Source organism: Heloderma suspectum, chromosome 16 (genome assembly GCF_057233095.1).
Source record: "Heloderma suspectum isolate Gila_16-S chromosome 16, 16-S_ref, whole genome shotgun sequence".
Lineage (NCBI taxonomy): Eukaryota > Metazoa > Chordata > Lepidosauria > Squamata > Helodermatidae > Heloderma > Heloderma suspectum.
Genome location: NC_139473.1, coordinates 19586023 through 19607426, shown reverse-complemented (window position 1 = coordinate 19607426; position 21404 = coordinate 19586023). Strand labels below are relative to the sequence as shown.

General features: G+C 48.7%; 2 protein-coding genes across 5 annotated transcripts in view; one reads left to right on the top strand and one right to left on the bottom strand.

The window, feature by feature from the left end:
• Positions 1 to 9996, bottom strand: part of TAF15 (TATA-box binding protein associated factor 15) — a 31175-nt gene extending 21179 nt beyond the window's left edge. The window contains exons 1-5 of one of the 2 annotated variants that reach the window (XR_014786143.1): positions 9828 to 9924; positions 3738 to 3777; positions 2535 to 2586; positions 1361 to 1451; positions 1163 to 1274 (exon numbers count right to left, since the gene is read on the bottom strand). Coding sequence is in view for 1 of the 2 variants with exons in the window: in XM_084822823.1 (XP_084678949.1) it covers positions 1163 to 1274; positions 1361 to 1451; positions 2535 to 2586; positions 3738 to 3777; positions 9828 to 9837 (305 nt within the window). In the remaining variant the exon portion in view is untranslated. Of the gene's footprint in view, positions 1 to 1162; positions 1275 to 1360; positions 1452 to 2534; positions 2587 to 3737; positions 3778 to 9827 lie in introns of both variants that reach the window. The other variant, XM_084822823.1, reaches the window with a different exon arrangement.
• Positions 9765 to 20409, top strand: LOC146335033 (amphinase-2-like). Of its 3 annotated transcripts, none has more exons than XM_084822824.1 (4): positions 9765 to 11060; positions 11428 to 11490; positions 18189 to 18369; positions 19066 to 20405. In XM_084822824.1, the coding sequence occupies exon 4, from the start codon at positions 19077 to 19079 to the stop codon at positions 19674 to 19676; it is 600 nt and encodes a 199-aa protein (XP_084678950.1). In that variant the 5' UTR covers positions 9765 to 11060; positions 11428 to 11490; positions 18189 to 18369; positions 19066 to 19076; the 3' UTR covers positions 19677 to 20405. The 3 variants fall into 3 exon arrangements, with proteins under 3 accessions (XP_084678950.1, XP_084678951.1, XP_084678952.1); XM_084822825.1 differs by having other exon boundaries at positions 9791 to 10229; XM_084822826.1 differs by lacking the exons at positions 9765 to 11060; positions 11428 to 11490; positions 18189 to 18369 and adding an exon at positions 13806 to 13965 and having other exon boundaries at positions 19066 to 20409.
• Positions 20410 to 21404: the final 995 nt, after the last annotated feature.

Below are 21404 nucleotides of genomic sequence, written 5' to 3'. Positions count from 1 at the left end.
CTTTACGAAAAAGGCCAAGCTGCCATTTTTACGCAAAAAGGCAGCTCAGCGAGGGATTGGCTGGCCACACACTGCTGTCCTGGCACTTGTGGACCACCCGGTGACCCACTGCACATGGCGAGCAGGGGCGGCCAGCCAGTGGGGGTCCAGTGAGCGACCCAGACCACGGTGAGTTCACCCATCCCTATTCTACACCCTACTCTACACTCCAGATTTCCCAATTGGCCCAGAGAGAGCCAATGAGAGGGGGAATCAACTTCCAGCTAGGGATGGGAGAAGAATTCAGTGGGTCCAGTTCCTGAGCTAGACCCACCTGGTCTGCAACTCCCGGACAAATGTACTGGATGGTGGCCTGCTTCAGAATCCTGGCTGTCATCGCGTTCCAGGACACGGGCGTCCAAGGGCATAATAACCTCCTCTCTTTATCCCTGCTTTTATAGCGATACTTGCTGCCTGAAATATCGCCACCGCACGTGTTCCAACGGAGGTCGGGAAAACTCTGGGAGAGACAGCATGTGAGAACGAGCCACTGTCTTTCCCAGCGACACCCTATGGAGAAAAAAATGCCCCACAGGTGGTGGCAGCCATACCGTTTTACCTACAATGTCCCTGGGACGTGGAATTACGTTCCATTGCTTCCAGAGGCATTTGCCACCTCCGTTGGAACACATTCATTTATTGCATTGCCATGCTGCCCGACAGCTGAAGCTCTCATGCTGCAGGAACTGTGCGGCTAGTATCTCTATTAAAAAAAAACCGAAAGAAAAAGAAGCTAGTGAGCCCTCAGACCACCCTGTGAGTACCTTTAAAAAAAATCCATTATTTCCGAGTGTTTTTTTTCTGAACGCATTGTTAAAAAGCCCCAACAACAACGGGCTGAATGGATTTTCCAGTTACTGAACACAAAGGGGGCACACCCTGGATTAGGTCTGCTCCGTCCATCGCTATCCCCAGCCCAGCATAATACAACAAAGAAGTCAAATAAATGGAAGGAATTTGGAAGCTAAAGAAGAGTTATTTTTCTCTTTCGACAAGTCTCTCCCTCTTGGGTAATGGGTTGGACTTCTCAGCAGTGACAGCCAGAGTACACTTGTGGTTACATCACTGACATCCTCTTATCAGTTCCAGACAGCAAGTTAAGGCAAAAAGCTGGACTCCTTACCTCCCTGATGAATCTTTCTGCTGCCCCTGATTTCCATAAGATTCCCGGTTATAAGAGCTCTGGTTCTGGTTTTCATATCCACCGTATCCTTGCTGGTCACTTTGCCCGTAACCTGAAGATCCAACAGGGAACGCTTTAGGTAAACAGTAGCCCCTGAACAGTGTATATGTACAAAAACGTCAGCATGCTCAGCCAAACCTGTCTGGGGCTGTCCGTAGTTCCCTTCATAGCTTCCGTAACTTTGCCCATAAGAGGAACTCTCCCCACTCTGTTCATAACCAGGATAGCCCTGCAATCGACAGGAAGGAGGCAAAGGAGAGGTAAGGCTATGGGCATTTGCTGAGAGCGGTGACCCAGATCAGAGAGGTGGTGTAGTGGTTAGCGTTGACCTTTGGCCAGAGACCTGGGTGTGAATCTTCACTCAGCCACAATGCTCACTGGGTGACCCTAGGCAAGTCACCATCTTTCGGCCTAGCCTACCTTACAGGGTTGCTGTGAGGATTATGTAGGGTAGCCCACTGTGTTGTGCCCCCCACCCAGCGGCTTCTCCTGCTTTACCTGCTGCTTTATTGTTTGTTTTATGTATGATGTGAGCATCCTGGAGGACACTTTGGCAAAAGGCAGGGTAAGAATACTATAAACAAACAAATCGCCCAGTTATATACGCTCCCCTGAGTTCACTGCGAAAGGATGGGATGCAAATGGGATGATTAATAAATAATAATCATAACTTAGACACAACATGGCCTGAACAGGGCAGGTTGTATACAATTTTTGTTCTTGCGGCTCAAGGCAGAGACCCCCCTTGGCAACACCCAGGGTCCCTGGCAGCACCTGTCTGCTAACTGGTCATTGTATTTGCAAGCAGATTGCTGCCTGATTAGAAAATACATGCAGAAGGGGAATCTGCCTTACAATATACCCATGCTGGTTCAACCCTAGCCAGTTACCAAAGGATTTCAACAACAACAACAACAGTTTAAAAAATCTTCAGAAATAAAAATCAGCAAGGGCAGGGAGCCTGGCAGGTACAAAGAAGAGGTGTCGATGTAGACAGCGGTGCCCAGAGGCAACAAGCTGAAGAGCCCAGGGCTCGAATATTTTACCATCACAGCAAAAGTTATGTCTGTGTATCAGTTTTGTAGCCTTACATCTCAATAAAGACATGTCTCCTTCCACCTCATAGACCACACTGGATCTTTCTTCCCAGAGGGCTCACCCAAGTGCCGACTGTCCCCCTCTCCCTCCCCAGAGAAGCCAGGGAGGTGTCCACTGTGCCATGATCCTGGTAGCAGAGTAGCCTTCCTGCCCATACAGGAAATGTAACACCATACTGTTAAAGCAGCAGCACGGAAGCGGTCATTTAGCCTACCTGTGGGGCTTGTCCGTAGTTTTGATTTCCCTGATTGCCATACCCTGCATAGCTGGAAGAGAAGTTGAGGAGGTTTCAAATAAGTGCTATTTCCACACAACACATTGTTGGGGGCACAACAAGTGATCACTTCTAATTTTGCATCTAACTGCATCTTAACAGAGTAATTAATTTGTTGCTGCTTAAGGTTTTGAAAGCCAGTGCCATTTCTGATGTACTAAGTATTATCTTCAGGAAGCAGAATTTAAGGCCCCACCAATAATTTGGTCGCTTCCTGGCTTTTGCGCTGTTTCCCCCTGCATTCTGAGAGGTTGAAAAAGCCTCTCCTAAGCCTTAGTGACTGACTGGCAGTGAGAGCTTCAAGCTAAAATATGCTGGTATTTTTGCCCCCACCGCTTTTGCCCCGCCCACCACTGCAATGCAGCTCCCGAGAGCTTCTCCAAAACAGAATTCGGCCCTCAGGCTGAAAGAGGTTCTGTACCCTTGCTCTAGAGGAACTGCCAAACCTATTACCACACGACAATGGGGGTTTATTCCCCATTGGACTACTTTCCTATTAGAGGTCATCTCCTTTGCATCACTTCCAAAGGAGACTTATTTTATATCTCTGATTTGCACAGCTGTAGATATATGTAACGAGACTAGTGCTATACTTAACTCTTATTTTTCCAGTTTTGATCTGTACTTAATGAGCATCTCACAACACAACAAAACCAGACTTGTAAGACACACACACCACAATTTGTGACTGAATCAGAGCTGAGTAAGTCTACTTCATAGGCTACGACTTTATTAGTGCCATTCAGCAAAAAGATCCGGTTCAATTTTGCTAGCCACGCAGCCATTTTGGTCAACTGCACAGGAGGATGCATATTTGCTCTTGGGATGGATATTTGCTCTCCTCCCCCTGTGGTTGAACACACAAGCAGTCCTCTTTACCCTGAGGGAGGGTAGGACAGGAGTGAGCTGAACTGAACCACTGAAGATGGGGCAGGGAAATAGAAATGGCACAGCACTTACACTGTGGTTTGCAGTTGGGAATGGGGCCGAAAAGGATTTCAAAAGAAACAGACTGGTAACCCAAAAGTCTCAAAAAACCAACTGATCATATTGTATTGCATGGATCATACCTTATATGGGAAACCCCGGGTTTTCCTCCAAAGGTTCGAAATCCTATACAATATTACTATGAGGCATACATACCTTTGCTGTTGATCCCCAGAATGGCTGAAACTTCCAGAATCTTAAAAAAAATAAGCAAACATAAATAAACTCCAACTAGAATCATATCCAAGAAATTAATTTCACATCTAAAAACTACGAAGCAATGGAAATTTGGGACGAAGACCTCAAAGATAATTTTATTTAATAAAGTTAGCTTGGTCTCTTAGGAAGTGCCCTGTTCAAAGGAGTCCTCAGCATTTTTTCGGGGAGACATATGCGCTTTGTTAGTTTTGCTACGCTTTTAAAAGCAGATATTCTTCAGCTGTGTCATAGCCAGGCTGCTCAGATCATGAAAAGTTGCCTGAGCTCCATATAAGTGAAAATAAAGACAGAAAGAGGCAATTTAGCTTGGAGGAAAGATTGCCATGTCTACACACGATCAGGCTGGTCAGTATGAACAAAAGTGGAACAGGACACATAAGGCGAAGCAGATCTGGGTCTGACTGATGCCTGGATGATATGTACACTGGATATAATTTCAGTAAATAAGCTGTCTGGGAGATGCTGGGAGTTGTAATCCGATACAGCTGGAGGGCACCAGGTTTGGGGAACACAGGACTATGGTTGATCACATAAGGAAGCACCTCCTGCCCAGCAAAAGGGCTCTTCTGCCTTTAAGAGCTCCACGGCAGGCAGAATTCCAACAGGCGAAGCTCACATCATTTCTACAAGATTTACACATTCTCCAACTATACCAGCTTCCTGACCCCCTGAACCTAAGGCCATAAAAGGAGCCTGTCTGGCTGCTGCATCGAACCCAAAGCTTAGAGTGATCGATATTAAAAACACAAGATTTGTTCAATCAGCGTCCAGCTCGATCATTGGGGAGGGGAGAGAGACAGAGGCACAATAGCTGCCCACACTACTCCAACTATTACAGGATATGAACAGATACACAAAAGCCGGGTTGGGAAGAGCTCACACTGAAGGCCAGCCTCTCATATTGGAAATCAGGTTTTAAGTCAGTCAAAAACAGCCACCACCCCAGTGTAAGAGCGCAAGCCATGAGGTGTCGCTTCCAAAATAGTCTGCGGACTTCCAGGAAGGCCACCAAGAACGTCATCCTCCCGTTTCAAAAAGCCAGATGTGATTTATGATTTTAAGCACAGTCCCTCGTTGGCGGCTGGAGGGGGGGGGGGCGCGAGTTTTATTAACTTTCCTTATTGTTTATACAGTGTCATCAGCTTATGAGGCACCTTACACAGTTTCCTATAAGCAGAAAAAGAGAGGTTCTCACCCACTAGCCTATAATCCAAAACAGACAGAAACTCCTTGGTTTTTTAAAAACACACTGAAGGTCAGAAGGTGGGATAGAGGCATAAAACAATATAAAATACCTAATGATGGTTGGGATCTTGCTCTGAAATTGTCAACCCTGCCCTCCCTTCTCCACCTGGTATCGATCCATATCCAAGCCTCTCTCACAGAAGGCAGTAACAAACCTCATCTTACTGCTTTTTTTTAATATAGTAAGTACTTCTAATCTTTGGGCAGTAAACAATTCAACACTAGCGCTTTAGCACAAAGCCAATAGCATATGCTGGCAAGACAGGATTTTCAGAGAAAACCGTTGCACCAGCAAATGCGGATGGCGTTGCACGAGAGGTTGCTTATCATGTTGAATTGCTGGGAGTGGTAGGGCTTTTTTTATGTTTAAACATGCGTAGGATGGTGCCCTGAGCTACAAAAGGCTACCCCATTGAGTCTAGGGCTGAGTGGAGGTTTTAGCCCCTGGTTCCCCCTCTTTTCAACAAATGGGGGCCCTTTTGCAGGGAGAAAGACAGTACATAAACATTTCTATAAATAAAACAAACAACGTAGGTCAGCGGCTCCCAAAACATGGGAGAAGTATCTCAAAATGCCAGGGAAGGACAGGATCCCAAGGAAGGTGGGGCAAGATTCACCTTTAAGGTCAGCGTCAGATTAATATCCCAGTCCACAGCAACAGGCTGTACAGGAGAATCTCCGCACATTTACCCGTGGAACAGACTGCTGCTGTTGGCTAGGTGGGCGGAGCACAAGGCAGAGGAAGTTCGGATGTGGGGAAACAGTTCAAAACACTCGACAATCACGGACTCAGGGGGTATCCTCCCTTGGAGGTGTCAACAACTGGAGATGGACGATTAACAGGACGGACTGGCGCTTGTGTTGAGTGCGATTTGAGACACAGTGAATGAGGCATGCCATACCTACCGCCATAAATAACTCCTTTGGGACAGCATTTGCCAGTTCGTATTCATGTCGTTAGCCACCGACGCATTCAAGTGTTTACAACTGAGAACAGAACCCCTCTTAGGAGGGTCTGTGTGTGGCGGAAGTCTGTGCTGGGTTTCCAGAAACTATTTGGACTTCTCCCCTGCCCTTCAACAGCAAGAGACCTATTTCCATCCCTAGCACCCACTGCAGAAGAATGCTAACACAGTGCTAGCATCATGTGGAAAGGGCACATGCCACAGAACAGGGACAGAACAAGAGAGGGAGAGAGACAGGTGAAGAAGGCCTCAGGGCCTGCCCCAGTTGGACTTTCCCCTCCCCACAGGGGCATCTACCATCCTCTGCCCTGTGGGAAGAATTCCGGGGGGGGGGGGAGATGAGGGTAACACCAGACCCCCACTCCTGTTCCAGTTGCACTTTTCCCACCCCCATGAGAACCAACTACCCTGTGGGAAGGATTCTGATATTATTATTCAATCTGTTAGTATTGTTTATCATGGTTTTGTTATTTTTACATTACTTGTAAGCCACCTTGATAGGATTAGTATTCTGAAGGCGGCGTATGCCTAATTGTAATAGATAAAGACGCAAATACAAGGCTGATGCAATGGTCCCGCGAGGCACCACATGGGGATTGCTTTGCACATTTAGGAAAAGTGTTATAAATTCATCACCATCATTACTGCAGCAGAGCTGCTCTAAAGGTAACAAGAAAAAGTACACAAAACACTTTGACTAGGAAGCAGTACATAAACACTGATTTTGTGATGCATTGCATTTTATATAATTTATCTTTTTTGCATTCATTCTATTGCTGCGAGACGCTGTGGGCACATTCTTGCGGAAAGATGGGATAGAAATTTAGTATGAGATTTATGGCAGGGGCAAGCAACTTCAAGGTCAATGGCTGGGAGTTATGGGGATTGTAGTCTAAAACATCTGGAAGGCCCTGAGTCACCTGCCCCGATTTATGGGATTCACTTGCCAGGAGACGTGGTGATGCCCAATAGCTGCAACAGCTTTAAAGGGGAACAGGACAAATTCAGGGAAGGGAAGAGGTCTACCAAAGGTTGTTAGCCGTGATGGAAAAACAAAACCTCTATATTCAGAGTGCCAAATGATAGGGGCAAATAACGGAAAAGGGACAGCTCTTCAGGCCCTGGTCAAGGAATTACAGTGCAATCCCATATATCAGCCTTCCCCAACCAGGCACCTTCCCAGTTGCCGTTGAACACATCTGGAGGGCACTAGGGTGGGGAAGGCTGCTTCAGAGCGCAATCCTATGCATGTTTAGACAGAGAAAAGACCTACAACTCCCAGCATTCCCTATTCCCCGGGGAATGCTGGGAGTTGTAGGCCTTTTCTCTGTCGAAACATGCCAGGATTGCGCCCTTACATCTTTACTCGGACGTCCTGCTATGGTCAATCAGGCTTAGTCACTGTTAAGTGTGGGGTTGCAGCTCTAGGTAGGACTCAAGGCAGAAAGGGCCCAATGCCTTTTAGCCACCATGGCTAAACAGAGCCTCCACGCACAGAAGCACTATACCTCTGAAGAGCAGGTGGGGACACACAACAGAAAAGGCCTATTGCCTCTGTGCCCTACTCGTTAGCTTTTTTAGCAGCATCCAGCTGGTCACTGTGGAAGACAGGACGTTGGACTAGATGGGGCATTGGGTGCTTCCAGATGAGGTGTTTATTGTGTAATTGCCCTGCCACATTCACGGGATTTTACCAGAGGTAAGGTGCAGACATGGATTCTCATTTGTAACCCTCTTGTGTTTTCCCACAACTTCCTCTGTCTTTTTTTCTTTTTGCAGAAAATCCATTAAGGAGAGAGAGACAGAAAGCTGCACAATGCCTCTTGAGTGATAACACAAGGAGCTTCAAAGCACCTTATTCTGATCCAGCAGGGCTGCTTTTAAGCTTGTATTTATTTTATAGCATCAACATTCATATCCCATCTTTCCTCTAAGGAGCCCACAGCGTCATACATGATTCTCTTCACCACTTAAAGCAACCCTGTCAGGTAGGTTGGGCTGTGTTTGTGTGTGTGACTGGCCTAAGATCACGCAGTGAGCTTCATGACTGAGTGGAGATTTGAACAACAATCTTCCCCCTCTAGCCACTAATCACACTGGCTAAATAATAATAATGATGATTATGATGTTTGCCAGAAATATCTGACTGGCAACTGTGGGAAACAGGGTGTTCAATAAGATGGACCTTTGGGCCAATCCAGAAAGATTCTTCTGATGGTCTTAAGGCTAAGGATGACTATTAACCATATTTTATTCACTAGCTCAGCCTTCCCATACCTGGTGCAACATGGCTGGCTGGGGCATGCTGGAAGTCTGGACCTGGGAGGTCCAACACATCTTGAGGGTACCAGGAATAGGTAGCCTGAACTATCAAATAAAATAATAATAAATGTTGGTATTTGTGATGGTGTTTTGGATTATGATGTGAATTGAGTATTTAATGGTGGGTCCCTGTTGTTTCATATAGCTTTATTGATCTGAAGGTGAGAGGCAAACTTTAAAGTAAAAAAAGAGGAAAAATATATATTACAATATTACAAAGAATCTTGTGACACCTTAAAGACTAAGAAAATAACAATAATAAGACTTATTGCATTTTTATCCTGCCTTTTTCCACTTGGAAGAAACCACAGTTTCTAGTTCCCCTCTACTCAGCATTGGTTAGGCCTCATCTGGAGTAGTGTGTCCAGTTCTGGGCACTGCACTTTAAGAAGGATGCAGACAAGCTGGAGAGGGTTCAGATGAGGGCAACGAAGATGATCAGAGGACTGGAAACAAAGCCCTGTGAAGAGAGGCTGAAGGAACTGGGCATGCTTAGCCTTGAGAAGAGAAGACTGAGGGGAGATGGGATGGTGCTGTTCAAGTCCTTGAAAGGTTGTCCCAGAAAGGAAGGCCAGGATCTCTTCTCCATCATCCCAGTGTGCAGGACACAGAAAAATGGGCTCAAGTTCCAGGAAGCCAGATTCCAGCTGAACATCAGGAAAAACTTCCTGACTGTTAGAGCAATACGACAATGGAACCCATTACCTGGGGAGGCGGTGGGCTCTCCCACCCTGGAGGCATCCAAGACGAGGCTGGTCAGCCACCTGTCAGGGATGCTCTGGCTTGGACTCCTGCACTGAGCAGGGGGTTGGCCTCGAGGGTCTTGTAGGCCCCTTCCAACCCTACTATTCTATGATTCAAGACCGCTTACATGGTCCTCCTCTCCACTTTATCCTCACAACAGCCCTTTGAGGTAAGTTAAGCCGAGAGTTAGTGGCTGGCCCAAAGCCGCCCAGCGAGCTTCACAGCCAAATGGGGATTAGAACAAGTCCCGATACAACATTCTCACCACTACACCACCCTGCCTCCCAATTCTGGCATATGCTTTCACAGACGCGATCCTCTTCATTAGCATCCATACGGCAGAAGAAACCTGCTGATCTTTAAGGTGCCCCAACAGCCTTTCTTGATTTTGTTGCAACCAACTACCCCGGTGGAAGCCGAAAGAAATATGACGCACCTTTCTATTGTACACTTAGGTCATGGTGGTCCCAGTTTGAAAAGCAGGCCCAAGAAAAAGGGGGAGCAAGAGGGAGGCCACGCCCAGATGGTCAAGCCCTGCCCTGGTGGTACAGGCCTAGCCAGAAGGGGCTGGAGCGTGTGGGCGGAGTCAGCAGTGGGAGGGGCGAGTGCGCAGGCGCAGCCCGGTCCAAGATGGCGGCGGCCAGTCCTGCTGGGCCCTCTCAGGCCACGCCCCCTCCCGCCTCCCCTCAGCCCCTCAAGCGACGGGCCTCGCTTCCCCTCAGGCGCCCAGCGAAAGAGGCGAACGACCTACCCGACGCCATCTCGGTCGCCAACGGGCGAACAGGCGGGGTGGGGGAGCGACGGACCCCGGGCGACCCGCTCCGTCTGCCGCTTCCCTCGCCGGCAGGCGGACTGACTCTGGCGGCGGCGTCGACGCCAACTGCGGGAAGGCCCAGCCAATCAGAGCAGGCGGCCTCTTCCAATTGAACGGCGCGCGCAAGGAATGGGGGGCAGGAGAGAGAAGACGTGGAATGTACCAATTGGAGCGCTGGATGGGGGGGGATAGAGTGAAGTGATATGCCCGACGAGGAAGATCGTTCCAAAGTGGACTGTACCAACCTGGTCCAGTAGACAAGGGGGGGGAACGGGTTGAGTGGAATGTACCATTGTGGCCCGAGTGAAATCAATCGCTTTTTGGACTTTTATTTTCAAAGTGAGGGGAGAATTTATTCATTTGTTTACTGCGCTGACATCGTGTCTTTCAACCAAAGAACTTAAGGCGGTGTTCTGCACGGTCTTATTCCCCCATCCCCTAACTTTGTCCTCACAACAACCCTGTGAGGTAGGCTAGGCTGAGAAATAGCGGCTGGCCCGAGGTCACTTGAGGATAAGCTTCATGGCCAAGCAGTGATTTGCACCTGGGTTCCACCCAATACTAGTCCAACACTGCATCACACTAGTCCTCATTAATCAAGGGAGAGGGGGGAAATGACAATACTATTGAACAGACAGGGTGAATACGTGATGGATTATGTACATAGCATTTTAGCTTGCCTATGTTTGAATGACAGGGACCAGATGAAATCAAGAAAGTATCTCTGACAGTGTGCAGAGTGCATTTGGCTGGTTAATAATAGCTGCACTCCCACACATCTCATGGAGATGGGTGGGGTTTTCACCCCACGTTTCCAGCACAGACAGGATTCTCAAGCCTTTAGCACAAAGGTGCAGAACCTCGGGTCTGGGGGCTAAATCCAGCCCTCCCAGGTGGCTCTGCCCGAGTCACCAGCTGTTGGGTGGCTTCTTGGCTTTTGCGCAGTTTCCCCCCTTTAAGCTAAAACAGGCTGGTATTTTTGGTACTTTGGCCCCCACCCTTTTTGTCTTTGGCCCCGCCCACCACCGGAATGCAGCCCTCAGTTTGGGCCTCGGGCTGGAAGAGGTCCGGCAGCCCTGCTTTAACACACCTGTGATCTGCAGAAATCAGCAAGGGAGATTTTCTTCCCTGGGAGGGAGACAAGCACTTGCTCCTGCCTGCAGAGATGGGGTAAGCTGCTCCTGTCAAGATGCAATACCTGGCTACAACTCCCATTATCCCCAGCTGGCTGGGGATGATGGGAGTTTTGGTCCAACACATCTGGGGGTCGCCAGGTTTGAGAAGCTGCTCTAGGGTAAAAAAAAATAATAATAAATTTAAAAAGTAGGCGGCACCATTTTAACAGAATGCCCAGTTTCTTATTGGGCCTTGCTCTTTTTATATTTATTTATTCATTCATTCTGTCCTTTTTCCCCTTGCAAGTAACCCAAGATGGCTTACGTGGTCCTCCTCCGTTTTATCCTCAGAACAACCCTGCAAGCAAGATCGTTGTATTATTATTTGTCACAGTTACATCCTGCCTTTTTTCTCTTGCAAGGAATCAAAGATGGCTTACGTGGTCCTCCTCCTGTCCATCGTATCCTGACAACAACGCTGTGAGGTAGGTGAGGCTGAGAGTCAGTGACTGGCCCAAAGTCACCCAGTGAGCTCCCATGGCCGAGTGGGGACTAGAACTCGGATCTCCCGAGTCCCAGTCCAACACTCTAACCACTACACCATGCTCTCTGTCAAGTATATCTATATCCCATTTTGCTTCCACCATGGAACTCAAGGTGGCATATTGGGGGAGGGGGGCGCGACGGGGGAGGAACAGGATGCTTCAGGTCCAACCCAAGACCTGCTTAGCTTCAACAAGATGGCTGCGTCATGTGTCCGTACCCCATGCAAAGTATTATAGCATCCCTGTGAGGACTAGAAGCTGGATCTCCCAATCTCAGCCCAACAGTCTAACCACTGTTCCACACTGGCTCATACTCATACTTGAACTGCAGACGTTAGCAAGGGATAATAATATAAGAAAAGCCACGCAGGATCAGACCAGGGTCCATCTAGTTCAGCATTCTGTTCACACAGTAGTACCCACAGGAAACCACAAACAGGACACGAGTGCCACAGCACCCTCCCGCCCATGTTCCCCAGCAACTGGTGTACAGAGGCAGACTGCCTCTGACACTGGAGGTAGCACAGAGCCACCAAGACCAGTAGCCACTGCTAGCCTTCTCCCCCAGGGATGTGTCCAGCTTCTCTCCTCTGCGCTGTCACTTAGCGGAGGCGGCTGCAAAGGATCCAAAAGGGCTGCTGCCCGCTGGTCTCATCCAAAGGCCGGCTTTGGGGCTGGTGACAGACACAGAGACGCCTGGCTTTGTTTCGTCCCGGGAAATGGCGAGAAGTTTGGATCCCGGCTGGAAAAAAGCTGCAGCTTGCTTCTTGAGTTCCAGCGGGATGTGGCCAGCCTAGAATGAACACCGGCGATGGCATCACACCTGTTCGTGTGCCTTCGTTTTGGCTGCCAATGCATTTCTAGGCACAATTTGAGGTGCCAGTGATGACCAACCAAAGCCGACATCCCCAAAGCTGGTGCCTTCCAGATGTGTTGGACTGTAACACCCATCATTCCCAGCCAAGATACCCAGGCACCCATGGCAACTGAAGACACCGCTTTATCCACCTGATTAAGTGCCCTCTAGCCCATGAAAGCGAATGCCATCATTTACGGTGCTGTAAGAGTCTTTGTTGTTTCTCCTTTGTGAACGTTGACAACAAGCGCTCCCCCCTCCGCCCGCCACCGGGAGATGGGTTAATGAGACCCCTGTCCCCTTTGGGAGGTAAAGTCAGTTATAGCTTGGGGACAGGGGGGAATTTGTTGTATTTGCCCCACTTTTATGGAATTCCTAAAAGCAACCCAGCCCTGTAGATTCACTTAAGAAAGCAGTTTTCTTTCTTTGTCTTTCATCAAGCTCATGCCCTGCTGGCTTGGCCAATGGTCCTGACGTTTTGGACTACAGCTCCTAGCCTTCTGGACCATTGGCCAAGCCAGCAGGGGACGATAGAAGTTGAAGTCCAAAACATCCAGAGGGCAGCAACTTGGGGAAGGCTGATATGGAGTTTGGGGGAAAGTTGGCAGTTTTAGGACTGAATGGTTGGCAGCCTGATCTTATGCAGAAGCACCATGCAGGCCAGTGGGATTTACTCCAGAGTAAGTGTGTATAGGATTTGGGCTTTAGTGAGATTTAGGCTGATTTTATGCTTTAAAACAGCCTTCCCTAACTTGGGGCCCTCCAGATGTGTTGGGACTACAGTTCCCAAATTCCCCCAGCCAACTGTCTGGGGGATTCTGGGGATTGTAGTCCAACTCCTCTGGATGGTGCCAGGTTGGGGAAGACTACCTTAAAAAATAGTTGGAGCATATTAATTGTATCTTAGGGCACAATCCTATGACTGTTTAGACGGGAAAAAGTCCTACAATCCTATACATGTTTAGACAAAAAGTCCTACAATCCTATGTATGTTTAGACAGAAAAAAGTTCTACAACTCCCAGCATCCCCTGGCCGGGATGGCTGGCTGGGGGATGCAAGCAGTTGTAGGGCTTTTTTCTGTCTAAACATAGATAGGACTGTGCCCTTAGTGTTGGTATAAAATAAACCATCCAATCTTAGAATCATAGAATAGTAGGGTTGGAAGGGGCCCACAAGGCCATCGAGTCCAACCCCCCGCTCAGTGCAGGAATTCAAGTCTTGTACATGTCTTCTCAGAAGTAAGCCGCCATTGAGCTCAATGGGGTTTACTCCCAGGTAACTGGGTTTCAGATTGAATGAAGCACAGACAGTCACATCAGAAATACTTGCCAGATCAACCAGAAAGTTTAGAGGGAGTGAAATAAAGGCAAGTTCCAACAAGCAACGAAATTGCCGGCTGGAGGGAGGGGGCGGAATCCAATCCATGGGCGTAGTTTTTCACTCTTTACTTTTGGAGGCAGGAGATTTCCCCTGGATCATCAGCCCCAAGGGACATACGGTACAACGGACTTTGTGGGTTCAGAGAAAGGGGGATTTGGCTGCTGGAGAAAGTGACAGTGTGAGTAACCTTCTCTCCCTGTTTTATTAAAATGGAGAACTTTTTAATTGCTGCTGATGTGAGCAAAACAAGATGGCTTATCTCTCTCCTAAAGGGCATAGCAACAAAATCAGTAGGGAATACAGCTGTTTTGAGGGTATTTCAACATGCACAGACAAGAACATGCAGTGTGTCTCGTCTTTGCCGTCCATGAAGTGTGCTTTTCCTTTTATCTTTTCTTTTGCAATATTCTTGGCCTTGCATAACCCACATCCCATCAGAAGGGAGCGAGTGGGATCTCCAGCAAAATGTTGCAGCATATCCTCGCCTCCCACAGGGTGCTCCTGTTCAAGATGTATTTATTGATTTGATGGCACTAAAGGCAGCTCAAAATAGCACTAAAGGCAGACCAAGTCAGCCATACCTTCCTCCAGGAATACTACAATACCATATTTTCTTTTCAAACTGACACTTAACATTCCACAGCTACTGAACATACAAAATCCTCATTGTGCTTTTGTTTAGGAGTGTGTGTGTGTATGTGTGACTCCTTCATTTTAAATAAATTATTTTTTGTACTTCTGCAAACTCGGGGTACCCCCAAGCATACCTCCCCCTGGTTTCTCAGTGGCATCGGCACTCACCACCTGCATTAGCTTCAAGAAGGACCACGGTGGCCTGATGGCTAAGACATCATTGCTCACTTGGCTGGGTGAGGTGCTCAGCAACACGCAGGATAAGTATATTTCTGTCTGCAGACTTGAGACTGAAGGCTGCAGTCCTACGCACATTTACCTGGAGTAAATTTCACGGAAGGTGCACAGGATCGGGCTGCAAAGCATTCTGGTTTAAGGAACGTTGCAGGCCTGCTCTTTGGTTTTGCAGAATGGCTTTCTCTCTTGATAGCTGAAGGTGCTTCTCTAGCAACCTGTGATGGCTGGTGGTTACTCGTAAGCCCTACAAATGCTTAGATGGGTGCTGGAGGAAACTGCTTTGCCATTTGTGTATTTGAAAATAAAGAGTTGCTATGCGCCCAGTCTCATCTGATCTCGGAAGCTAAACAGGGTCAGCCCTGGCTAGTACTTGGATGGGAGACCGCCTGGGAATCGGGCTTCCTGCATTGAGCAGGGGGTTGGACTCAACGGTCTTGCAGGCCCGTTCCAACCCTACGATTCTAGGATACCCCTCCAGTAATGCTGCTTGCCTGATCTCGTCTGATCTCGTAAGCTAAGCAGGGTCAGCCCTGGTTAGTACTTGGATGGGAGACCGCCTGGGAATCGGGCTTCCTGAATCGAGCAAGGGGTTGAACTCCATGGTCTTGTAGGCCCCTTCCAACCCTATGATTCTATGATCTATATAGGATAGGCAAAGTGGTGCCCTCCAGATGTTTCGAACTACAACTCCCATAATCCCGGACCATTGGCGGTGCTGGTTCGGGTTTATGGGAGTTGTAGTCCAAAACATCCGGAGGGCACCAGGCTGCCTATGTTGCCTATGTGTTCCAGAAGAAGAAGAAGAAAGGCTTGTTCTTGTGACTTTAACAGCAACTTGACCTTCAGAAATCTGCAAAAGCTTTCAATGCAAAGCGAGAAGCAATTTTCGCTTGCTTATGTCTGTGCAGTTCAGACTGCTGCTCAAGGCACAAATGCAGGGGGCATTAAAAGGTTGGCCACCATATTTTCCAGGACTCTGTCCTCCCAAGCTGAGTTTTTTTCTTCTGGTCAGACTCAAACATCCTCTTTTTTAAAGACCTCTCCCCCAGCCCAGATACACCCTGGCCCAAGTCACAACCCTGCGGGTAGGCATGATCTGCAATCCAAACTGACAATGACCCGGCTGGCTCAACACAGCCAGCTCAATGTATTTATTACATTTCTATACCGCCCAATAGCTGAAGCTCTCTGATGTGGGCCCCGGCCAGTTTGACTGCGCAGTCCATGATGGGGCTGATCGGGGGTTGCAGCGGGTCAGCATGGGCTATTCTGGGATTGTTTCACTTAGAAAAAGGGTGAGTGGGGGGAGATATGATAGAGGTGCACAAAATGACGCATGGTGTCACGACTGGAAAGGGAGACATTTTTCTCCCTCTCTCAAAATACTAGAACCCAACGGGGTCCTCCCATGAAGCAGTGGGAGATTCAGGACAGACAAAAGGGAGGACGTCTTCACACAGCGCATCGTTAAACTGTGGAATTCGCTACCAGAAGACATAGTGATGGCCACCAATTTGGATGGCTTTTGAAGGGGGTTAGACAAATTCCTGGAAATTAAGGCTATCAACGGTTACTAGTCCTGATGGCTCTATGCCCCCTCCAGTATCAGAGGCAGTATTTCTCTGTACACCAGTTGCTAGGGAACATGGGTGAGAGGGTGCTGTTGCGCTCATGCCCTGCTTGTGGGTTCCTGGTCAACAGCTGGTTGGCCACTGTGTGAACAGAGCGCTGGACTACATGGACCCCTGATTATTCAAGGGTAAAACAACCCTCACTTAGCCCACGATTTGCAGTAGGGGTTAAGGGAGGATTGTTTAACCCTCGAATAACCTATAATGACCGGGTTCAGAGCCATGGGAATATCTGTGCTACAAACATCTATCTATTTAATTCCGCTTGAAGGGTGAACCAACCTGGAAGGGCGGTTGAAAAGTAGTGCCCGTGGTTTTTCCGCCCGTAGTACAGGCCCAAACTTTGCAACTCGAGGAACAGCCGTCTGTTCCGGCATTCCAGTGTGTTTTACATCGAAAACATCTGGGAATTGTATGTGTGTTTTGGTGCTGTCACAAACACTGACAACCTGGGGCTCTCCAGACATGTGAGACTTCAAACATGATGGAAGTTGTAGTCCCACGCATCTGGAGGGCACCCAGTCGTCGGAAGGCTGCTCTAGCCAACGTACGTGGCGTTCCTGGCTGGCTTTTCTCAGATTCCAACTGGCCACACTGGAAGCTTTCATAACTGGACTTTTCTAGCTCACCCTTGGGAGAGAGAATGGTGTGTAAAAGAAAATATTTCCTGGGGATGCGTGGATGGGTGTTCAAACCTGACCCATGTGGGTTCAGTCTAGAAAACAGTACACTCCTGGACTTTTCTCAAAAACAGGAGTAGGGTTTATTTTAGAAATAGCAGGAGGGACAAGGGGCAAGAAAAGAACTCGGCAGCACAGCAGCAGCTGAAATAACCCATTTGCGCAAGGACAAATTAGCTCCCATTTTCCTCAGCCTCCCTTCTCTTTTCGCCCCTCTCCCCTCAACTGCCCACTCTAACTCAGGAGTCGGCAAACAGCGGGCTTCTGGGATCTACTTTGTATTATTATCTTATTATTATCTGTTTTATTATATGTTGTACATCGCCCAGACCAGCCAGATGGGCGATTAATAAATTTAATAAATAAAATAAATAAAATAAATTCCTTCCACACAAAAATCCACTCATGGTCTCTGCCTCCCCCACCCACCCCCAACCTCTCTTCATTTCATAGAATCATAGAATAGTAGGGTTGGAAGAGGCCTATAAGACCCTCGAGTCCAGCCCCCTGCTCAATGGAGGAGTCCAAGTCAGAGCATCCCCAACAGATGGCTGAGTAAAAGGAAAAGTCCCAAGTGGATTTCTTTAGACCCTGCAGGCCACTGGGCAAATCCAGGGATGCTTTTCAAAGCTCTGCAGCCCTATAGTTTGTCTAACCAACCTCTAGGGAAACCTCTTAACCCAGCCAGAGAGTGAATGAAAAGCTGTTATCAAAATTAATTGGTAACTTAATGATTGCCCTAATTGACTGGTATTCCATTTCAGAATTGTAATTAACATTTATTTTCAGGTGGAAGAACAATTCCATGTGTATACACACACAGCTCTGTGGCTGTGCTAAAATTAGGCTGCAGTCCTACACCCACTTACCAGGGAGTAAGCCCTGTTGGACTCAGTGGGACTTCTGAGTAGGCATGTGTAGGATTGTACTGTTAGGATGTTAACTTTTCATCCCCCCTACACACACACACACACACACACACACACTAAAAATTACACAATAAAAGGAAAGTGTTTGCTATTGATATTTATTGTAACTTGTAAATAGTAGGGTCGGAAGGGGCCTGCAAGACCATCGAGTCCAACCCCCTGCTCAGTGCAGGATTGCAAGTCAGAGCATCCCTGACAGGTGGCTGTCCAGCCTTGTCTTGAATGCCTCCAGTGTGGGAGAGCCCGCCACTTCCCTAGGTCATTGGCTCCATTGTCATATTGCTCTAATAGTCAGGTTTTTCCTGATGTTCACCTGGAATCCGGCTTCCTGTCACTCGAGCCCATGATTCCGTGTCCTGCCCTCTGGGATGATCGAGAAGAGATCCTGGCCTTCCTCTCTGGGACCACCTCGCAAGGACTTGAAGAGCACCATCCTGTCTCCCGTCAGTCTTCTCTTCTGCAGGCTAAACAGGTCCAGTTCTTCAGCAGCCTCATTTTAATGGGAAAAGTCAGTTTGATGTTCCTGTTAAAAATATTGGGAGTCAGAAACTGTTGTGGATCGCAACATTGGCATCAAGGGTAGGCATGGTTAGGGACCTGCTCAGGGCTCACACCCCAGCCGGGGCCCACTGACCAGAGCCCCCTGGACTTGTTCCTCCTCTTCCCCATGGCAACCTGCATCTCGCTCTGGCCCAGACATTGCTGGTGGTGGGAGGGAGGAGCAGGAGATCATAGAATCACAGAAGAGTAGGGTTGGAAGGGGCCTATGAGGCCATCATGTCCAACCCCCTGCTCAGTGCAGGAATCCAAGCCAGAGCATCCCTGACAGATGGCTGTCCAGCCTCGTCTTGAATGCCTCCAGTGTGGGAAAGCCCACCGTCTCCCTAGGTAAAATGCCACGGCCTGCTTGCTCCCTGGCTCTCTGCCTGCCAAGCAAGCAAGTGGTCGCAATGAGGAAGAGGAGGAAGAGGAGGAACAAGGGCAGCAGGTGAGAATGGCGGGGAGAAAGAAGTGACAAAGGGGCGCCTGTGGAGGGTGTCCTGCCAGTGACTGGCCGAAAGTCACCCAGTGAGCTTCCTGGCCGAGTGGGGACTATAAACCAGGTCTCCCGAGCCCCAGTCCAACACTGTAACCGCTACACCACACTGCCTCTCCTTTAAAATTGCAGGACCAGCTGACATGGCCTCAAGGGGAGCACCTGTGATGGGCTTCCTCCTTATCGCCATGTCCGCCATCAGCCTCTCTCGCTCTCAGAGCCCAGAGGCCTTCCGAAGGAAACATGTGACCCTCCTGGATAAGATCGACCACAACCAGTGTGACGGCGAGATGCGAAACCGGCAGGTGGCCCTGACGCGGGATGGCTGCAAACGGATTAACACCTTCATCCACGCGCCCGGGAAGCTGGTCGACCACGCTTGCGCTGCCGGGAAGCCGTACGTGCTCAAGAATCTGGAATATAAGAAGAGCGCCAGGAAGTTCCTCGTCACGAGCTGCAGGGTCTCCCAGGAGTACCCGAAAGGCTGCAAGTACAGGGCAGAAGCCAGCAGCTGGAAATACCTTGTCGTTTCTTGCAACCAGAATGACCAGCCGGTCCATCTGGCAGGGACACTGAATGAGGAGACGAGCAGGAGGCAGGACGAGCAGGAGCAGAGTGCGGCCTCAAACCGGCTCCTGCCGAATGTCGCAAGCGGCATGAACTCCCATTGGTGTCTTTGGGGGTGTGTGTGGATGTTTTCGGGTAGTGCAGCCCTCCTCTGGTCTTGTTCTGGTGCCTTTTAATGGGCAAATAATTGGAGGTGCTTATTTCCTGCTGAAGTTCTGAGTGTCAGGCTGCTGTTAAAAGGTGCAGGAGCAGAAACACTGTGGCAACATTCAGAGCCTCGCTCTGCCTAATGATAGGGCCGGGCCTGAGCTGATGCCCACGCCCACCTGGTTCCTTGACCTGCCCCCAGTCAGCATCACGTCACAACCCGAAGCGACAGTGGGCGGAGCGAAAGTCAGCCCAACTATTGGCGCATCGGACCCTTCCTTGTGTGGAAAGAATCCTCTAACCTCACCCCTAATGTGTTATGTGTACCCCAAAACGGCAATGCGGTCCCCAGAATGGCAACAGATGCTTGTGTAAAATCTTAACCAGAGTAGCTCACACTGTTTTGACACCATGGTCTGTGAGAAGTAGATTACAGCCTGTCAGCGGATTCTCTGGGAATTACTAGGGAATATAGATTCCTCCCCAGGCTGCAAGCTGATAAGCATTGTACTCAATGCAGCAACTGAGTATCAGCAGCTGGCAAACGCCCACCCTGTCCAGGGAGAGAATGTTCAGCTCTGTTCCAGATAACAGACTGTGTGAATGCCGCCAAGTAATGTGTCTAGCAGAGCATGGCTAGAGTTTTTTCCTATATGTGACGTATTTCACTATATAAAAGCCTGCCACACTGAACATCGGGGCTTTCTGCCCCTTTGCTGACAGGGTGCCTGTGACCCTCACAATAAACAGCTCTCTTGATCCAAGAGTCCAGTGTGAGTCATTGTCTGGCTAGACAACAGACATGTGAGCGTGTTCCGCTCCTACAAGAATTGGCTCTGCCTACCTACCCACCCGCCACCCCGCATCTCCCACCGCCAGCTTTTATTTTATTCTTTTAGCTGCATGTAATCTGCCTAGAGAACTTTTGTGACTGGGCAAATTACAAACGTAATTCATAATAATAATAATTCCAGCATTTTTACACCACTCTTCTGTGTAAATCTTTGCAATTTCTGTGTAATTATTAGATTAATAATGGGAGAGCCCCTGCCCATCCGGCTTACAGTCTAGAAGACATGACACAAAAGGAAAAGGGATTGGGAGGGAGGAGGATAAAAGCGAACCTCAGGCATCAGTTCTTGGTTTCCAAATTCTTATAGGGAGGGAAGGGCAAAAACAAGCAGACCTGTAGCTGTTCTTTCTTCAACAGATGTATGGGGCCAAGTGGGTCTCCCTCTTCCCATGTTCTTCCTGGAATATGGGGGTGGGAGGGGGGAACCTTCCAGTGGCCCTTGGTTCTTAATAATAATAATAATAATAATAGTAATAGTAATTTAGATTAGCTTCCTCTTCATTATGCTTTAGATGGGCAGTGGAGACTATATTGTGCCACCGTGTTTTTTTTGGTTTTATTTATTTCCTCCAAGTATTTTTATGCTGCCCCTTCACGGAAAAGGCTCCCAGAGGGGCCTACATGTAATCAGCTGCATAAGGCAGCTCCTGCCGACAAGGCTTAAAATCTGAAAAGACACGACACACGAGGAAAAAGGGATGGGGAGGGAAGAGGGGGGGAACGAAGCAGTCTTTCGGCAGCGCTCCTCTTTTTCCTCACGTGTCCTGTCTTTTTAGATTTTAAGCCTCGCCGGCAGGAGCTCCCTGCTTTAGCTGATTATATGTAGGCCCTTCGAGGAACGGCCCCATTTCTCTCCATCAGGGCAGCCTGCTGGAAACGGCTGCTGGCAGCGACCATTGCGGGT